This window comes from Bombus vancouverensis, chromosome 5 (assembly GCF_051014615.1).
Source record: "Bombus vancouverensis nearcticus chromosome 5, iyBomVanc1_principal, whole genome shotgun sequence".
In the NCBI taxonomy this organism is placed as follows: domain Eukaryota; kingdom Metazoa; phylum Arthropoda; class Insecta; order Hymenoptera; family Apidae; genus Bombus; species Bombus vancouverensis.
Window position 1 is genome coordinate 13,124,445 of NC_134915.1, and position 17,638 is coordinate 13,142,082.

The following is a 17,638-nucleotide window of genomic DNA, read 5'->3' on the forward strand; positions in this document are numbered from 1 at the left end:
GAGAGCCCGCGTGTAACGTCTTAAAAGGCAAACTCTTCCGATTTGCCGGGAAATCTCAGACGATCGTTCGCTTTTGGAAGTACGGCTACGCGCTGTGGATACGCGTTGTCACGAACAACGACCAGCCGTGCGATTAAAAACTTTTCCCAATTACAAGACTCGCGACTCCGACCTTGTCCCGCTTCGGACGTAATTAACGAACGCGTCACGATCGTGCGAGAGGATGACGCGCTTGTCTTTCATGCTCTTAACTCTTTCCTTTTCCTATTTTTTATTTATTCTTTACGATCGAGGGAGCAACGTATCGCTGTTAGATCGGAGCGTCGATTCGTAGCCGAATAGAGGTATCATTGAACGACGCCGTAGGCGACTGACATTTACAAAGATGATCCAGACCTTTCACCATTTTGCAATTAACGCGACCTTATCGCAACAACTATCATTTTTATCGGATATTGTTAGATTCGCCGTGATTGCGATATGTAAAAAACGAAAATGTATTTTTATTTGTTTGATCGTAGGGTGTCCTGATCACGGACGTCGAAGAGGGGCAACCTTGTCTACAATGCGGAGATACGTGTTCAGGATTCTCGCCGCACACGTGGAGGTAAGTGTCGAAACGTTTTTGATACCGTTGCGTTCAGTAGTTCACCGCGATATCCTTTATCGTCCGTTAAAAAAAAACCTTAGTTCACCTTGCTTTCTGCGAAGATGAGGAGAAGAAGGAAACGAGCTTCCGTAAACCTTGATGGCATTTAAGCGAATCGGTGTTCCCTCTCCAACGGCGTATTCGTAACGCTGACACACTTTGGTGTCAAAGTCTTCGAGTTTCTCACGTCTGTTGACACTTGCGCGCGATCCGCTCGAACGATCGATGAATCCCATCGCCTTTCAATTAGCCGTACATTGTCTAATGCGTTTCATCGATCGACGAGTTTCTCTAATCGGGATATCGGGTTGCTTATCCGGAAATAATTATCTCGTTCCATTAGTTGAAGCGACAGGGAATCGCGTCATTCTCGCGTCATTATCAAGCGAGAGGAGATCGCTTTGATCGGTAAGAAGGAGAATTGAATTCACAAAATCAACGTGATCAACGAGTCGAATAGAATATTCTCGATGAATAGGTCGAGTGGAACGGCACGAAAAAGGAAGGAAAAAAGGCGACGAAACGGGACAAAGGATCGGCACAAGATCGAATCATGGCGAAATTGTTCACCGAAACGCTTCACAACCTATCCATTATCCCAAGCGTAACTGAACAGCGATGGAATTACCAGCTAGTAATTATCCTCCGTGATTTACGGACCAGCAATGCGGTAATAGCGAATTAATTGGTCAGAGTAGCGGGGAAGGGAACCGATCTTCCTTCCAGCATCGCGGCGCTTGCAAGAGAAAGGTATGGGACACTACCTCGTGCTCGGCTGCATTTATAACCACCGAGATGGATTTACAATTATGCCACCTATAGCCACCCGAATCCGCGCGGCCTTCGATCGTCGCTAGGCTTCTCGATTCAATTTCATTCCCCTTAGCGTGGGACGATCGTTGCGTCCCTCAGGTGCCGTGCTTCTCGGAAAAATTTTACCGATCCATTTTCGTCGAGAGCTCGTGCGTAGGAAATCCGACTGACCGTTGCTTTTCTGGACACGTTAAACGCGTGGGCGTCGTTTCTCTTTTCCTACCGCCTGCTGCCACGAATTAAGCTTGTTAGCTTGGAAAAACAAGGTCGAACGTCAGCTAGAAACGCTTGTTACAATTATTTCGACCTGGTAGCGGGTCGTAGCTCGTTTCAAAAATAAATCCTTGACATGTGGGAACGAAGAAGCGCGTCGTCATGCTCGATTCATACGCGGTAAATTTAGATAATTAAATTACGTCCCTAGATCGGTATCGCTAATGGATTCCGAGCTAGGCTTCGCCTGTGATTTCTTCTAGCCAGCAAAAGCGTTACGAAATAGATTTTTGTGCCTGACGATTGCGGATTTTGTCTACGTTCTCTCCTCGATAATCCGTTCCAGTTTCTGCGAACGAAAGACAAAGACGACGTAATTCACGTGATCGTCGTGAAAGTCTCGTAACGACTGTTATCGGAGCGATACTTTCCCCGTTTTTAGACTACAAACACGAACGAACAAAGGTGTGACTTATCGATTACCGACCTTCGTAAGCGTCGTCTTCGCCGCGACTTCCGTCCAGCAAACTTTTACTTGTTGCATGTTCCCTGATTTATTAATCATCGGCTCGGAGGCGCTGTATCGACGTCTCTGAACTTACGAAACAACGGAGACTTTGTCGTTGTCCCGCTTTCACTTAAATCCAATAAAACGCGGCGGTAGTCGGCTCTCTGGCGGCATAGTTCTAACAGAGGTCGTGCCTTTAATTTTACACGCTGCATGCGAATCGTTACCAATTCGTTTCTATCAAAGTTTACGCGCTCGACCGCACCTCCGTTTATCGAAGCGCCTACGCCTATGAACGTCGATAATTTACGCGATAAAAGCGAACGGATACGCGTCGACGAGTCGTTTGACACGCGTATTTTCGACTGTTGTTCGCCCAACGAAATCGCATAGGCGTCGACCATGTGTAAGCAAGCGTTTAACTTTTATCGATTTACGAGAGCGCGCGCGTCACTCGATGCGAAATATCGTTTGACTGATTTACCAGCCCGAGCGGATCCGAATAATCTAGCAAGCAGCTGTTTATCCAAGACAGTCGTCTCTCTTGCACTCCTTCGTGAAACGTGGAGCACGTGCTCGTATTTATAGGTTTATCAGTTGCCAAATAGCGGCTGCAGCTCGCGGAAAGCTCTCTGAATTAGGCGGATTCGCTATTCGTCGCCGATTTAATTCGCGGCTGCGTTTTAGAGACCGATAAGCGGCGCAGCCTGTATTACGCTGACTTATACAGATTTTACGAGCGTATCGCGCTTCAAACGATCCATGCCACGACAGAAGCACGTGGCCCTACTTGTGGATCGACTATTTTCCAAACATCGCCAGCGATATAATATCATAGCGGAATTAGATTGGCGTTCCTCTCCTACATATTCGGTTAGACCTGGACCAGATCTTCGACACTCTAGATCCACCACGATTCCGGGTTACGAATACGCGATTTAAGGCTAACACGCAGTTACGCTCGTTACGGTCTAAACAAGTCTCCGATTGTGAGCGTAGCAAATCCACCGAGTCATAGAACCAACAGATTAACATAGATTCCAGCGACGCGATGATGGATCGCGTTAACTCGTTACCGCGGGTCCAAATTCGAGGCGTTCTAAAGAACAAGGTTCTCTCGTCGCTGGATTTTTCTCCCGCTGTTCTTTGTCCACGCGGATTTATCTCGCGCCGTATCTCTATTTTCGTTTACTGATCGCGTCAAACGAGCCCGCTGAAAATTCTCGGTTTATTTCGAACTCTGGTTGTGATTGCTCTGACAATGTCAGCCACAGCCAACCTCGGTACATCGCTGTTTGATCGATTCTCACGAAAATCAGGTATCGCGTACGAATCACCGCAAATTCGTCGAATAGATGACTAGATAGAGACTCGAACAACTGTCTCGCTGCGAGTAGAACCGGTAAGCCTTGGCTAGTCGGTTTGATCGAACAGCAATTGCTCGAAACTCGAGTCACGCAGGCTCCCGACACACAGACGTCGATCCGCGTGTGCGTCCTCACGCACCAGAAGCCGTGAGTCATTGGCGAGCAAGCGAGTGAGTTAGCTAGCTCGCTTGCATCGCGCCTCGTCTCGCCTCGCCTCTTTCTGGCAACTCCAATACGCCACGCGTGCACGTGCTTCGGCAATATGCGCCAGTATAGGGTCGGCGAGCAGCGCACGAGTTCGTTTTCGCCTTTTGACCGTGATCGTCGTGTTTTCTCGGCACCTGTCCAGTCGAGATCAACGTTTGACCGACGCGACGTTTATCTTCTCTTCTCGACGAGGCGTGACATCTCGATTTTACGTTGACCGCTCGGAATTCTCCATCGATGTCGTCTTGACATCGCGGTATCGCGATTACGCAACTGATCAGACCGAGTGTGAGTGCGTGGGCCGATTAGAAGCTGGTCGAGTCCGGGTTCGCTGCGTGTACCTGTTGCACGACTCGTTCGTTGCTGAAACTGTGCTTCGTGAACAATCGAGAGTAGTGTATCACACGTTCCCAGTAGTGATTCGAGTCGATTTGATTTAGCGCCCTGTGTAGTCTGCTAGCTGCATACTGGCTCCGGGGAGACTGGTCTCGATGTCTCGAGATTGTTACGCGAGCGCGTGGGAGCTGGGTTTCGGTACCTGCTTTGGCGACTGCTCGACGGGCACATAGGTAAAATAGAATTGTATTTAGTAACAGCTGTGCAGCAGTCGCGTGTCGTATTAATTTCGTCCGTGGACTAGTTTACGCGGCCAGTGGCTCTGATCGATTCTAGTCAGACCAACGGGGGCACCTGTTGCTCCGCTTTACCGCGAGTCTCTTGCCTTTCGTACCGGAAATTTGAATTAAAAATTTACTTCGGGCAACGTAGAAACTCGAACCGTGCCGAATCTTTCTTTAGAAATCTACCCCTCGTAGAAAATAAGCCGAACGTTTTAGAAGGAAAGACGTTTTTATGTCGACGTTGTAGTCATAAAGGCCTGTAGAATAAGTAGCCTGTGAAATATAGGCACGGTGTTCTTAGGAGTCTATGATTCATTGAAATTACAGCACCGACGATGAGCGCGTCGCAAAAGTAGCGGTACAAAAAGCAGGCGATATCTCTCAACGTTTGCGTCGCTGTAACACCATACAAGAGCCGAGAGTAACGCGCCATTATTCGCGTATAACTCGCTCGCGTACCGTTAACGTCCATTCGTGTTTCTTTTATTGCAGAGATCGGGGAACGTTGGTCCACACCACTTACGACACATCGTTTCGTCGTTGAGCCTGGTTTTAATGGTTCATTTTAGGCGGATTTCAGGATACATGATCGTTGCTTCTGGCATCGGATCGTTAATGGTTACTGGCTCTTTAGGGTCGACGACAGACCTTCATCTTGCCTCTGGTGTTGCAAGTAGCATAGTTTCAACGTGTCTATTTTTATGTAATATTTTGAATTATCTCAGCACAGAGGAAGGAATGTAGAAGTCTGCCGGCCTACTCAGCTATGCAGGCCTAGTTATTTCAAGCGGAGAACACGATGACCTATTAAAATTCGCATATCAATTTCGTCCAGTGTCCAAATTTATTCTTCTCATGACCGTCCGTCGGGCAGAACGAATAAAAATCCGCGGTTTAACGAAAAGTATCACGAGGACAGAAGCGATCGGCGAACAGGTAATGTCGAAACATGGAATGGAAAAAACGATCGTTTAACAAGGCGATTCTCCCGCGACAGAGCAGCGGCATCGTGGCGGCCGCGTTTGCTCGCGGAGCAGCGAAGCGTCCGGAATTGGCGCAACCGCGGCTTCTCGATTTGCATGCTGGAATATCGAATGACGAAATGCAGAAAGTCGCCCGTACTCGTTTCTTTTTGTTTCGCGAGATTTAACACTGCCTATTGCGCTCCGGCGTGCGGCTACTCGCGCGTTCCACCGTCTATTTTAAATCGGCCCACCTATCGCGTTTTTAAACGCTTTAAACGCTGATTTACAAGCGGCACCCACCTCCCGCAGCCGTTGCCGCTTCCGAAAACACGATAAAAGACTATTTTCAGTGCGGCCAATGCCGACGTCGTCCCTGGCCTTTTCAAAGAACTTGTCGGTTAAGTACCTTCAAAGCCGGTATGGTGCTTTTCCCGGTTAAAGTTATTTATTTTAAATTATTTTCAGAGTTTCGCTTGTCAAAACCGCGTTTCGACGCCAGATTCGAGACAGCCCCGATTAAGTTTCAAGAGAATGTTATCGACAGTTATTTAGTTGATTCCTCGCGGCAAATAAATGTTTGGTTTGCGCGTGGCGCGACATAACTGGCGCTTTGAAGTCGCGCGTCTTTCCAGCGCGCCAGTATTTTTGCTTTGATCGCTACGAATCCTCGAGGCTCGTCGAAAGACCGGCGGAAGGTGTTGATCGAGCCACGCGGTATTCCCCTTAGCGAAAATCCGAGGAAGAGGCGCATAGTTTCCTCGAACGTTCCGCGTCTTGGTATTCAGCCAATCGGATACTCTTTGCGGCCGCGTCACGTCGGTAGCATCTTTGCGCTTCCATCGGAAAACCTTGAGGACTCGCTCGATTTCTCGCGCGACTATTATTACGAACGTCCGTCCCGTCGAGTGATTCTCGCCGATAATTGCTCGGACGATTACTACGCGCGATGACACGCAGGTGCTCCGTCGCGTGTAGGACTGACGAGATGTCGGTCACCCACGCGTACCGCGCAGTGAGATCACCTTTATACTTTAACTTTCTTAGTCACGGCTGCCTCGAGAGTGTCGTCCGTTCGACCGAAAACCAGCGGCTTTTGTCGGCTCGAATACCGGAACGTCAAAACGGTTCCCGGCCAAAAACGATCGTTAACAACCAGCCACGTATTCCTCTTTCTCTGACATCATCGCTCGAAGTTCCTGGAGTTGCAGCTGTGATCAGGATGCGTTTTACTTTTCCGGATACGCGATAAACCGTTTATTGAATCGTCCTTGCGGCAATGTCGCACGCGCACCGCGACTCCATCTCTCGTCGCTTAGTCCCCGCTCGTTTTTCCGCTAATTTACGCTACTTTCTTTGTCCGTCGTAGGCGCCAGCAAATGCTGCGCACTTATCGACATGTCCTGTCTTCAAGTTGCCTTAGCTTCCTTTTGCATCGAGTATCCGAACGAGCAACCAACTTACGATTTTGTGGAGACTAAATCCGCCCGCGACAGGCGACTCCACGTGGTTGCGCGCAACGCGCCAACTTGACAAATCGCACGAGCCGTTCTCGGCTTCTCTGGATCGATCTTTCCTACCGTGGGACGCTTCAATTCGCAGACACGCGAGAAGATAGAGACGCAGGCGGATCGGTGACAATGCGAAGAGCGTAATAACGGGATCGCGTCGGCCGAACGACCACGGTGATTTTAATGCCCGAATTGATTTATCGCGTTACCTAGCCAAGCCGCCGCTCATCGTCGGGAAAGTAGGATCACAGTGATCTCGTGGTCGTTCTCGAACGATGGATCTAGGAAATGGTATAGGAACCACGATCTTTTTTTATGATTACAGTAGGGCTGGATATAGCTTCGCTTACATGATCCACCATTGCGGAGTCCAGCTCGTTAGAAACTGCTTCTGTCGGGTAACACGAGAATTCTAAAGGAAGGTAGTCAGTGACATTTCTAACAAATACAACGCACACCCTAACGTAGGGTTTTTACACCAGCTCGTGTCGAATCACTTAGCGGGATGGTCATAAGCCGCTTGGCAAATAGATCTCGGCACGAAACACTTTTTTCAAGGATCTCTTCGAGGGACGCGCTCGTCGAAGCTTTTTAGATTGACCCGCCATCGGCGCGCGAGCACCGTAGTTCGATCGGAGCACTGAATCACGAGGGAGGTTCCAGGGAGTTGGCACGAATCCGTTGTCAAAGCAAAGAAACGCGGTTTCCATGCGACACATTCCCGGATATTTATTTACGAGAACATGGACCGAGGCAAAACACGAGTGAATTCGCGATCTCTTCGCGTGGAACGATCACGCGACATTCTATGTGTGTCAAAGCTCTATATTTAATATTCCGCGAGCCACCACAGGTCGGAGATGCGGCACGCGGCACGGCTATTTATTTGACTTAACCGCCTGTAAAATACCGAGAAATTTATCCGCTATAAACCGGCAATAACTCCAGCGCTGGTAAACACTTCGATAATTCACTGGACTATCTCCAGTTGCTTAAAACAAACTACTAAATTTTGAAGATCGATCGAACGGTCGTCGCATATCAAGTATAAACAAGTGCTGCTATAATCGTTAACCTGTCTTCAAAATGTTACACGACGGTAATCGTTTCTGACCGTTCTTCGAGAACTCCACTCGAACCGCGACAATCATATCCGAATCATCACGTTCGGTATTTTTATGCTTGCTCTAACGATGTAAACCTTCGTTTGCCAATCACTTCGTTAAGTCTCCTGTCTGTCGATTTTATCCGTTTCGTTGATCAAATCGAACGAAATTACTGTTCCCATCGTTCCGGATTATATCTAAGGATAGTATAAAACCTTTGACTTTTTTCAAGACCTCTACTTCAGTTAAGCCGACAAGATGTCTCGTAAGATGTTTGATGGACGTTACATCTTGTCCGCGGTCGTACAACAAACGCGATATTATCGTCAGCGAATAAAGAGCGTTTACTCTCGCGCTGGAATCATATCGGCGCGATTGATCGCGTCGGTACTCGCGTGCGGTCGCTCGCTCGCTCGCTCGCATTCTGCTGGCATCTATAATATGTAAGTACGTAAGCGTAATCACGCCGCGTCGTTGTCGTCGTCGTCGTATGGGAATGCGACGCGTGGGTGAAGAAAGCACGCGAGGGATTAGAATTCCTGGCAAAAGCGTGTTCTCCTCGGTTTACATGGCTTTCTAGCGCTCAAGCCTCTCTTTGCACGGACAAATAGTGTCGAGAATTTCACTTTTTGTTCTGCGCGTTTGGGTCCACTGAACTCGTCAATGTTACATTCGTATTAGTAGCTTTAACAGTCCTTCGACTATTTCGCACAAGTTCTTCCGAGTGCATACTGAAAATTGAAAGTATCTGCTGCTACGGTTATTACGTTAAACTTATTGGAGTGATAATGGCGAACAGCAAAGAACCGTGCGATTATATAATGTATAAGATATCGGTAGCGAGCCTGGAACGATTTGAAGGATGCACGCATGGACTGCACGATGTCACGTGGAGATTTGGCTACGCGTGGCAAGAGTATGTGTCGTGCGTGTGATATCTTTAAGAGTTTCCGATCTATTATCATTATTATTTTAGTATTATTTATTTTATCTGACTTCAACGTACGAAGATTTGCCTGCCATCCGATATTCCTACAATACCATGAAATACACGAAATACATGAATAACATTTACAAATCCTAGAACAATCCGAGATTTTCATTAACTCCGCGATTGCGACACGAGTATGCGTTAAGTAATACGTCGGCAGACGCGGATAAATTTATTCTGATTAAATAAATTGAAAGACACACGGCCGACATGCCACGCGCGCGTAGGCGTTCATTCACTCGCCGATAATATTTTCTACATACCGATTGCGACATTCGTCAGAGTCGATTGCTTTGCTCGCGACAGCTACTGCCGCGACGTTTCTTTAAATCGATCCTCGTTATCGGCTGTTGAATCAACGGCACGTTGAAACAACGCGTATCTTTTCCCCCGAAGAAAGACGAAGACCGGGCGAATGCAACGTCACGGTAGCTCTGAAAGCGAAAGGGGACCCCTTGACTTTGAGAAGCCCTTTCTGAAAGTGGCGTTTCAGCTCCGAGGAAGCGATGAACGGGAGCATTATATTCCGGGACAGCGATAAATCATCGAGCGCGTAAAGCCGAGCTGCGTGCTGCTCTATCCGATCAGCTGGCATTGACAGCGCACGAGCACGAACACAAGTAACGATGGTTTGGTCGGAGAGGCAGAAGAAGAAGCTCGACGATTTCGATCCAAGTTAACAGTTACAGCGGTTAGCGAACAGTGCGTATATTCCTGCCTTCTCCGGCGGACGTGCGTGCCTTCGTGCGTGAGTGCGCGTAATATCGTCCGTTTCTCTCAACTTGTCTCGCTCGCTCTTCAACCGATCGAGCTGCGCTAAATTTAGAGTATGATCGACCGGTTGTTCGCGCTATCGGGACAAATAACCCGGCGATAAAGTCATTCGCGCGACTGGAGAACAGGCTGAAAGCCGACGCAAAGTATCGTCGTCAAAATTGCTCGCGGCCTCCACCTTCCTTCGTTAGAGCCGCTTCGCGAGTCTCCACCGTGTCGGTGATCCTGTCGTTCGTTCGTCGAGTTTCTTTCGTTTGATCGTCTCGCGCGTAGTCTACCGGAGGTTCGCTGGTGAATCGTGTCGCATTTCCACGTGGCGAGCACGTGCATACACGCGAGATGGGCGCCAAGTGGGAGAGTTCGAGCTATACCGCTCGTGTCATTGGAAAAGAGGACTCCTCCCTTTATCACGGCAATCGGTGAGTCGACAGTCGGTTAGAGACAACGACGACACAGAGACTTTGCTAAACGCTGATAGGTTTACACGCGGCGGAATTAAGTTTGCAGAAGGATCAAGCGAAGGCTGGTCGAAAGTCGAAGGCTTGTTGCGTGGATGGGATACGTGTTTGCGTTGTGTCACGTTCTGACTTGTAAATGTACTGGCTGTCAGCCATCTCAGTAATGGAGTAAGTTTCTTTGTGATTACAACAAATAAACAGATCGCGGCTATCGTGACAGCACGCGTTCACGTTTCATCTCTGAATGTATGTTCGTTTCTCCGTGTGATCGTTTTACCGCTTCCTCGATTTTCGTCGACCCCTTCGCCTGTGCAAACCTTTTAAACGATCCAGCTCTAGAGGAGGAAAAACGACTGCCACGGAAATTCTCGTATCGCCCAATGTTACGAAGCTCGATAATTCAATTACAAGTCTTAGCTGTAAGGATTCTTCGTATCTGAGAAACCCGACAGGTATTGCTCTTCCCGGTACTTAAACGTGACTTCCCAATTAAAGAGTTGGCGTTGTTCACCCAGACGACTGTTTGTTAAGCTGCACACGAAGCAAAGCGTCGTTATCGAGGCGTACGTTGTAACGCCGTAACGTGTTGAATTCGACGCTAAAAAACCAGAAACAAACGAAAACCTGGATACGCGACAACCAGAAAAATCGTTTATGCCACTGCAGACAGGAATGAAGGCGAATGATGGAGTGCTTTCGAGAATCTGATTGTATGCAAATGCGCGTTAAACGTCCTTTTAAACGCAACTCGTTTCAAGGGACGCACGCTGGCAACGCCTCACCAAAGCCAGAGATAACGAGGTTACTTGCTCGTGATAATCTTTATCGACGAGGACACCACTGGCATTGTAGTCTCAGTCGTATTCAGCGTTCTCGTGAATACACCACGATATACATACGTCTCACGTGGCTGAAAGCGTCTTGCGTCAAGTTCGTTTCGCGAGAATCGTTCCGTCTTCTCCTCCCATAGTCGACGCGTCGTCTCCAACGATTAATTAACCGCACAGCAACGGTGTGGTTCGCGCACGAAATTCCGGCTGCGGAAAAACGCGGCTTGCGCGTTACATTCAACATCAATGACTGTAAATAACTGGCGATAAGATCTTTGAACTGCGGATTGAATTTACGACGAATGGAGGGGACGATTAGAGGCGAGGCTGGCGCGATTGCAGCTGCCAGACGCGCAGCATAGAGTCAAAGTCCGACTCAATGTCGAGCAACAAGGTTCTCTCGTCAATTGCCCAATAGCAGCCATCGTCGGTCGTTTCAGTTCGCGTATGTGCTGCGTGCAAGTTCCGATTAGAGTATTAGAGAGGCTTTCAAACGCTTTACGATATCATTAAGGCCGCCGTGTAATCGCGGCTCGATGATTCACGCGGCAAAATACAGATACTTACATCTTGTTACGAACCGAATATGCTTGAACCCAGGTATTAACCTTCCCAATGCTGTAGGTACTCGAACGATTTAGGACCTAAAGTCGAGAAGCATCTCGAAGCGTACCAATAGGATTGCGTGAAATAGAACGAGCCACTCAGACGCGTACGTGATTGAGAACACGGATCTACCGTATTGATCGGTTAGAAGGAAAAGCAGACTTTTATCTTTGAACGTAGAAACGATTGGTAGCGATGACACAGACCGCGTACGATTCCGAACAACGGTGTTCGTAATGCAAACCATCGAGCGAAGGTCACTGCGGCTTCTGTTCTCAAGCGAAACGCGATGTGCCGCGACTGGAAGACGACCAGCCAGTCGAAAGTCGCGCGTGGATCGACATGGAAGCTGGCTTAACGCGATCAGGGATTTTCAGCTGATCTTTCATACGTTCGAATCGTCGGTGTCCTTTGTTAATTCATCGTCGGCAATCGACGAGTAACACTTGTGACGTTATCGGACAAAATCGTAGGCTACGCGTTGATGATTTCTCGAGTGTGTCGTGGCTCGTTTCACGCGGAACGATCGTTACATGCATGACGCGGTGACCGAGATCGAGTCGCGATCGGGACAACGAAAAGGCTCGTAGATTCCATAACCGCATTAAGTTAATTCGATTTGCCTGCCAGGGGGATCCAATGAGACGTCGTTCAACCAACTGGCCTCGTTCAGTCGCGTTTGGTTTCAGTGTTGACGCGGCCGAAGGTCGAGCCACCTCGTGATTCTCTGAAAGCTTCTCACGAATTATTTTGTTATCTCGATACGCGGCCGTGTTTGCTTTCGAACGATAAGCCTACTGCTCTACGAGGATCAGGGACCGCTTTATTACCGTGCGATACACTCAGTTTCTGATCGATCGTCGATTCGTCGATTCGTGTTCCGCGAGTGTTTCGGCCATGGTTTGGGACGATGGCCTCTCCGTCAAGGAGCTCACTGAGATGAGGAAGAAAACGCCGCGATTCCCCTCGCGAGAACGGAATTTCGCTATGAGAAGACGGGGAGTACGGAGAACTTTTTCTCTGAGCCTGGGCAGTGCATCTCCGCTCTCAGGCCCGCCACCCGATATTCACGAGGAGGAACGCACTGACTGCACGCACGATCAATCCTGCAACAATGACGTTTGTACACTGTAAGGACACGTGTTTTCCTGATTCCGAGTACTTGAATTATCGATGTTCTCGAAGAGAGAATAGCCACGTTAGGTGACGCAACCTTAGCGATTTCTTATTCGTGCATCCGTTGGATCATCGTTTTCCGAAGAAAAGAGCAACTGGAATAGTAAAGTGTCGGAAAACATTTCGGAAGGCTAACTCGGAAATCGATGACGCGATAGATTCAAAGATAGAAAATAATTCGAGATGACACGTGACAGCTCGTACTGGCTGTTTCTTTTTCATTTAATGGGATCATTAAGAAGACGTTCTGGTCGCTGCTGGGTACAGAGTTGATAAGATTTTCCTCGAATTATCGATAATCACACGTGCATTTCTTCGCAAGGAAACTCCCCTCTTATGAATCTAAATCAGGATGATGCTCATGGATATGACTCGTACGGTCCGCTCGTTCGTTCGTCAATGTCGCTTAATTTTGGCGCATGGCAATTTACGTTTCATCCGAAAACAGATGAGACGGAATTTAGCAATTTCCGTTTAAATTTACCGCAACTGCTATTCGAGATTCTAGTTACAAATTCAACGAACGTTACCTTATCGGTCTGCCTAGCGAACGCAAAATTTTGCAACGTATATTCCGCGTATTTCAACTCTCGTGTTTCTGCGAACCTGCGGGTGACCGCGAATGGCTTACGCAATGCGAATTATTCAGAGACGACATTTTACGAAATCCTCCTTGTACCTGTCCAATCTCGACGCGAGCGTACGTCTCGCGTCTTTGACGATTACGTAGCTTTTCGTTTGCGAGATTAATGACATCGCTGATCGATAATACGACTAATTCCTCGTGCTCGTAACGTTTCGGACGGAATCGTGCTGCATTTAATATAGCTAATCGAGTTTGTTGCGACATATGGCTGGAAGTTTTACGTTTGGAAATTTCCCTCAACTATCGTAGTAGATAGATAAGTCGAATGAAAACTATAGAAGCTGGTCTGCGCAGTATCAGGATGTCACGATCAAAACCGCAAATGATCGTTTATTGTTTCAAAGTCATTCGATGTTAGTTATTCACGGCGAACGTCCTAGAAATTCGTGGTTAGTTAAAATATATGGGTACGTCAAATAAATCTCACTCACGTCCGTACCAGAATAAATCAGCGACTCATTGCCAAGGTGATTCGTATGAAACTTATTCCGGCTATTCTTCGGTTTTCGATAGCGCCAGATCCCTTCGCGTCCGTAATTTCCGCATCGTAACTTCTTGGCAGAATAAAATTGCCTGTTCATCGATCGACCGTTTCTCCTTTATTTCGCTTCGTCGAAACGTAAATCCATAAAAACTTGCGCAAACTCGAGAACATTTACAAGTAATTCTCGCGGTGTAATTTGCATACCGTGTAAGTGAAATACTTGCCCGTAGAAAGACAGGTGTAGTAACGGGCGATAATCCAGAAACGAACGCGTGTGTTTACGACAGGCTGTCTTGCGCATCCCAGCGTCAGTCGTTGTCGGTAGACTATGCCAAAATCTTGTCGGCTTATGTCATATTTTCGTGGCGATCTGCGCAGCTTTCGAGGGAGGCTCGACCGCTTACCGAAATCGCTCTCTATTAGCGCTTCCTCTTACGTAAGCGCGAAGAACGAGATATCTACCGACCGCGACAGATCTTCCAGTCGACGCGGCAAATGTAGCATGAATCTCGGCGCGTTCACCTTGTGTTTAACGCGAGGAAACACGCGAGACGTCAAATTTACCTCTTGAAGAGAAGGAAATTACTTCCAACCATTTAGCTCTTCGAGATAAACGCACCGCGCTTAATTGGTCGTTGTGCAATTTGCAATTGCGATTGACATAGCTCCGCGCGGACAATGAGAACGAAAAAAAAAAAATAAAAAAGAAGAAGAAGAAGAAGAAATAGACGATAATGCGTTTAAAAATCCTTTCACCGGTAGATACGACTGCTTCGAGGCACGGTGAATCTTTTACCGTATTTGGATTCTCGCAAAAAGACGAAGGTAATTTCTCTTCCGCATCGTGGAGAAATTACGCTGCATAAATAAATAATGATAATAATTAAAGTCGAGCAGCGAGGAAGGTCTCGCGAGAAACAGCGAGCCGGGTAATTTTCCTTTCTCCGCTGACTGCGTTCGAGCGAAAAAGTGCTCGAAATGGCAAGCGTTAAACGATTCGTAAAAGCATCGTCCATCTTATTGCACACGTTCGAGCAAAACGACAACTTCCGTGCAACGCGACAGTGCCAATATTTCAGAACGGTCGGTCCGAACGCGTTTCCCTGTGCCGTTCAAACACGCCTCGAGCAGCATAATCGAAAATGCTGACTTCACATCCAACAAACGCGTTAACGATCCACGACGAAATGCCACGGCGTCGTCTTGCACCGTGATTTACACGTTGTACACCTTTTATCGAATCGCCGTAACGAGACATTTGCCAGGCGTTTGTTACCTGATGCGGTCATAGAGCGTGTCGAATCGAGCAGCTTCCGAAGTTATCGATCGTCCAGCAAATTACCTATTTTCACCGGCATTCGTTACAGTCTCGCGTCAGTTTGCGAATTAGAACCCTAAGGAAACGTCGCTTCGTCGTTATGTACGTTCGCTCTTTACCGGTTTATCCAGTCGCTCTCGAGGGATTTGTCGTCGGTTTATCGACGCGATCGACGAAAAGGGTAGCCTCGTTAGAAGAGCATCGGATCGCCCTCGAAGTTTGCTCGACGTTTCGTGATCCCGAAGATCGTCAGCCCTCTCGAAGGTTTTTAAAACCAGAGATTTGCCGGGGGTTAAGTCGAGAAGACTGGTAGCGCGCGTAAATGGTAGATCAGCAAGCTGCGCGGGCCGCGCTTCTAATTCGACTCGTGTTCGGTTGCAATTCACGACAAGGTGGGAGCTTGGTCCGTGTCGGAGCTTTCGACGACATTCGAGGGATCCGCGTCGCCCGCGCCTGCGCCACCGAGCCGCACTGTTTCACGGGCCACCCGGTATTAACTATAGGTACACACCTACCTACGTTCTCGTCGAATCTCATGGCGCCAGTTTGAAGTACGCTCCTTCTGCGAATGCACTCTGTTACGTGGCACGCGTCGCGCCGTGCCGTTTCATTTCGAATCTCCCGCGTTCCCGCGGCTGCCTACCGCGCGCGTTTGTATCTTCACTTTTATCGCGCTAATCTTCCTCTCGCCCCGATCGCAGATTCGCAATAATCTACGGTGCTATCTAGAAGACAGTGCGGTGATTTCGCCCTGTTGGCCAAGATTACGAGTGGTGGTGTGCAGTTCGCGAATAATAACAGTGCAAGCGCGTTCCTCGCTTCTGTGTACACACGTGCAAGTTGTTACGGTAGGCGATATACATACGTTTTGCAGAGACGCGGCGGAGGTCGAACGGTCTGCACGATGCGAGTTGTCTAGAGTCGCGCAGATAAACGGAAACGACGGAGAATTCACCGAGGCGAGATTACCTACTTATATTTTTATCGTGGTGCTCGTTTGGCCGAGATACCGATCGTGAACGACGATGGCTACGTCGGCATCGAGCCGCTCCCCCCTAGTTCGTTTCACTTTCGTCGGGACGCGAAACGCGCGAGTCACGATGCAAGCATCGAAAAACACCAGCGGGGCTGGCTCGCGATCGCCGATGATAGGCAATAGACGAAACACGCCATCGGGAAGACAAAAACAAGGCGAAATTGCGTGTTATTCCGCGACCGAGTTATTTCCATTCGGCCTGCATCGCCGCCGCTTAATATAGCCAACATTTATCTAATTAATAGCCATTAGCCGTCCGCCTTCCTATCTCGATAATATGCCGTCAAGATGCGTTGCCTTGACGCGAAAGCTGCCTGTCTAGCTTCTTTGTTTCACATCCTGACACCTGTCACTACGCTTGTCCAACGTTTTCATGCCTGTTGCCGAGCGCTCTGCGATTTCTAAGTCGCTGTAAACAGAAAGTACGAAGCATGATCGCGGGAACGCAGCGTGAAAAATTTCGCGAACGGCCATTCTGTCGCGAAAAATTATCGTATCGTAGGAAACGACATAAATTTCTTATCGTCGTAAGAATTTCTTATCGCAGTCTTTTGTAAGCGTTTCGAACGATTGCATACGATTGCATACGTTCACACAACGATGTACGTATGCACGTAGTCACCGATATTTCAATCGCGAAACGCATTTTTCTTTCCGAACGACCGGTACGCGATCACCGAACGAACGACGAAAATACTTTGCTCTTATTAGCGGATTCTCTTCTTGGCAAACGAATTCGCCTGGATGCAATTTGACGACTGACTAACTAACCGACCCCTGTCCCTTCCCCTTCTCCCTATCGGTGATTCTCGCGCTAGATTTGCGCTCGCGATGATTCACCTGTGACGGAATAATCGGATTCCAGGTAAAACCATTTCAGAAATGGAAGAAAGATCGTAGTCGGTCGTCACCGGGCTTTGATTATATCAAGCCATTAACGTCCGATATACATACATACATACATCGTACGCGAGCGTCGAACGTTATTAGCTCCTACCTTCTTGCTTACGTCAACCTTGTTCGCGTACGCTGCAAGCGGCATACGCGGTTGCTCGCTATCTGCTGTCTAACGTGTTATTTATACGACGGAGGTACAAAATGGGCGGTTAGCGATCGAATTCATATCGATACGTTATTAGAACCGAGTCTTCCTCGCGGCGGTTCTGCGAGATCCGGGATAATTGATTTTAATCGCTCTTCCGATAGATCCGCAACTATCTGGAATGGAACGGTGGATGTTGCTTCGAAGCTGAAAAGCGTGTAGGATTAATGCCAGGTCTCTGTACGGAAATTCCTATTCGTTTTCATCGGAACGCGAGTGGGTCGATAGAAGCACGCTGGTGTAAGGAAAAGGCAACTTCTT

The 17,638-nt window shown here is 48.2% G+C and overlaps 1 protein-coding gene across 5 annotated transcripts in view; it reads left to right on the top strand.

Moving 5' to 3' along the window:
- Nucleotides 1-17,638, top strand: part of Lmpt (four and a half LIM domains protein limpet) — a 69,625-nt gene that overhangs the window by 22,791 nt on the left and 29,196 nt on the right. For 3 of the 5 annotated variants that reach the window (XM_076618927.1, XM_033332805.2, XM_033332800.2), the window contains one exon: nucleotides 522-607. In XM_076618927.1, the coding sequence (XP_076475042.1) occupies nucleotides 522-607 (86 nt within the window). Of the gene's footprint in view, nucleotides 1-521; nucleotides 608-10,045; nucleotides 10,141-12,497; nucleotides 12,746-17,638 lie in introns of those variants that run through there. The other 2 variants (XM_033332806.2, XM_033332804.2) reach the window with 2 other exon arrangements.